This window comes from Aplysia californica, unplaced genomic scaffold (genome assembly GCF_000002075.1).
Source record: "Aplysia californica isolate F4 #8 unplaced genomic scaffold, AplCal3.0 scaffold01131, whole genome shotgun sequence".
In the NCBI taxonomy this organism is placed as follows: Eukaryota; Metazoa; Mollusca; class Gastropoda; order Aplysiida; family Aplysiidae; genus Aplysia; species Aplysia californica.
The window spans coordinates 145201-147450 of record NW_004798401.1 but is presented as its reverse complement, the minus strand read 5'-3'; the positions used below and the strand labels follow the sequence as shown (position 1 = coordinate 147450).

The following is a 2250-nucleotide window of genomic DNA, read 5'->3' as shown; positions in this document are numbered from 1 at the left end:
CGCCCCAAACAAAGTTGTAAACACACACACACCCACACACACACGCCCGTCAGGCACGCGCGCACGCACACACAAGCACTCACTCACACACGCAAACACACACGCACAATCGCACAAACACCAAGCAGTTGGCGATGAAAACAACCTCAAGTCGCCTATAGAGACGTAGCCCATCACACGCTAGGCGTCAAGGCAGGGCCGCTAAGGTGCTGATAAAAACCTGAATAGGAAGTGCAATATCTTTGTAGTAGAGAATCTTTGGCATTACGGCATGGAATTGCGTGCATAGCGAAGTGGAAGTATGATACCTTTCATGCAATTGCGCGCGTGTATACCAAAAAAATCTATCGGTGCATGCAATTGCGTGCGTATAGCAAAAAATGTATTGGTGCACGCAATTGCATGCATGATATAGACACTCCCCTCTGGCATATGTGTTATATGGGGCCCACCATTAGAGCCAAATGAAGGATGAGTGAGGGAGGGTACGCACTTCACACACTTGACAATAATTTAATGAGTTGAGTTGCAATTACAACTGGTGTTTTGCTGTGCTCCAAGGTTGTTGCTTCTACTACTTTCGTTTTTAAAAATTATACTAATCCTTTGACTTCGCACTACCGATGTTTTTCACAGAGAGAATGAAAAGGAACAGCCATGCGTATAAATAGTTTAGTGCTGTCAAAAATTCATTGCGCGACTTTTTTTCAAGAGTATTTTCTCGACTAGATCTATCAAACATAGAATCTCCAGCCTTTGCACAATGACTTATATCAATTTCTTTAACAGATCAATATTTAAAAAAAATCACCTGTTAGCTGTATTCTATGGTTTACAGACAGCTGAGGAAATTATGCTTAAAAGCAAGCTCATCATTTTTTTCTTATCACGACGTATATATTAATGCTTATTGAACGCATGTTTTGAGAGCCTTTAGTGCACAATGAAATTAATTTCTTGTAACAATTTTTGCCACTAAAAAGTGTCATTAGAGTAAGCTGTGGGGTAGCCATTATGAACGTACGCTGTGCCAAATGTGTGAGAAGCAGGAAGTGCTGTGAATACAGAAGACATGAGTTTGATTTTGATTACTGTGTGAGTTGAACATTTTTAGTATCTGATGTCCATCTTCCTGCTGGGACGTTGGACAGAACTCTCTTACCATGTTGGCCCTCCCTGGATGAGAAGAAGCAGCTTGCCTCCTAAATTATCTTAATTGTGACGATGGAGGCATTTATAACAATTCATTTTTTTTTTTTTTACGTCTAGGGCTGGCCTATTCTTGCAGAGCTGGAGCAACCCACCTATTAATATAGGGGTTCTTAACTAGTGTGTTGATGGAGACTAAATGCTGCAACACAAATATAATGAGTTGCAATTTTTCTTTTTCTTTTTCCATCTTTTCATGTGGGTGATTGGAAGGCGCCAATTGAAGTTCCTACTTCTTTACTTTCCTTTTGTTTCTGTCTGTCTTAATATTTCCCAGCACTAAATGACTATTATTGTGTTGATTTTGCTTTACTCAAACTACAAATTGTCTTTTCATGGACATGGAAGGTTCCAGCAAAAGTCGTGTAAGCCCCAGCTCCTCCCCGGAAGATGATGATGCGAGGTATCGTGCTGTGGCGGGAAGGGTGTCATCTTCAGGCTCGTCGACTAAAGTTGGATCAGGTTTGATTGATTTGAGTTGCATAGAAAGAGAAAAAACTGGAACTGTATAGTTTGACAAGGCTATTAACTTGCTTTATTTATTTAGTTAGTTGGAATGATATTTATTAAAAGTACCGGTACAGTCAAACTTCTTTATTAATTATACTGATGTGCCCTAACCCTTCTGCCCTGTTTACCCCAAGGTTTTGCAAATACATGAAAAGGAATGCCTCTATATATAAACATGATGATACTCTTTGCCCCTTTAAAAATTAAATCACGACCCGCCAACTGTCTTGAGTGTTACGGTCCTTGCTAAACTAATTTACAGCGCAACACTGCCTGTGCACTGGCCGCTAGAGGTACGTACACACTACACATATGATATGACACCCACTCGGCAGCTGTGCATTGCTTTCTCCCATATATATGGCTCTGTGACTGTGAGCTAGGACTTGTCGCCGATTTGCACCCTCCCCTGTCTTGTAAATTTCAGGCAGCGTGCATTTGAAAAGTTGCCCCAGGTCAGGCAGTACAGCTAATTATTTTTTTATTTGAATTTGCGCGCGCACACACACACACACACACACTCACACACAC

At 41.1% G+C, this 2250-nt stretch overlaps 1 protein-coding gene across 1 annotated transcript in view; it reads left to right on the top strand.

Annotated features, from left to right (window-relative positions):
• The window catches only part of LOC101849980 (histone H3-5), a 16030-nt gene that overhangs the window by 7253 nt on the left and 6527 nt on the right, over nt 1-2250 (top strand). The window contains exon 2 of the mRNA XM_005111821.3: nt 1558-1671. Within this exon, the coding sequence (XP_005111878.3) occupies nt 1558-1671 (114 nt within the window). The remainder of the gene's footprint in view (nt 1-1557; nt 1672-2250) is intronic.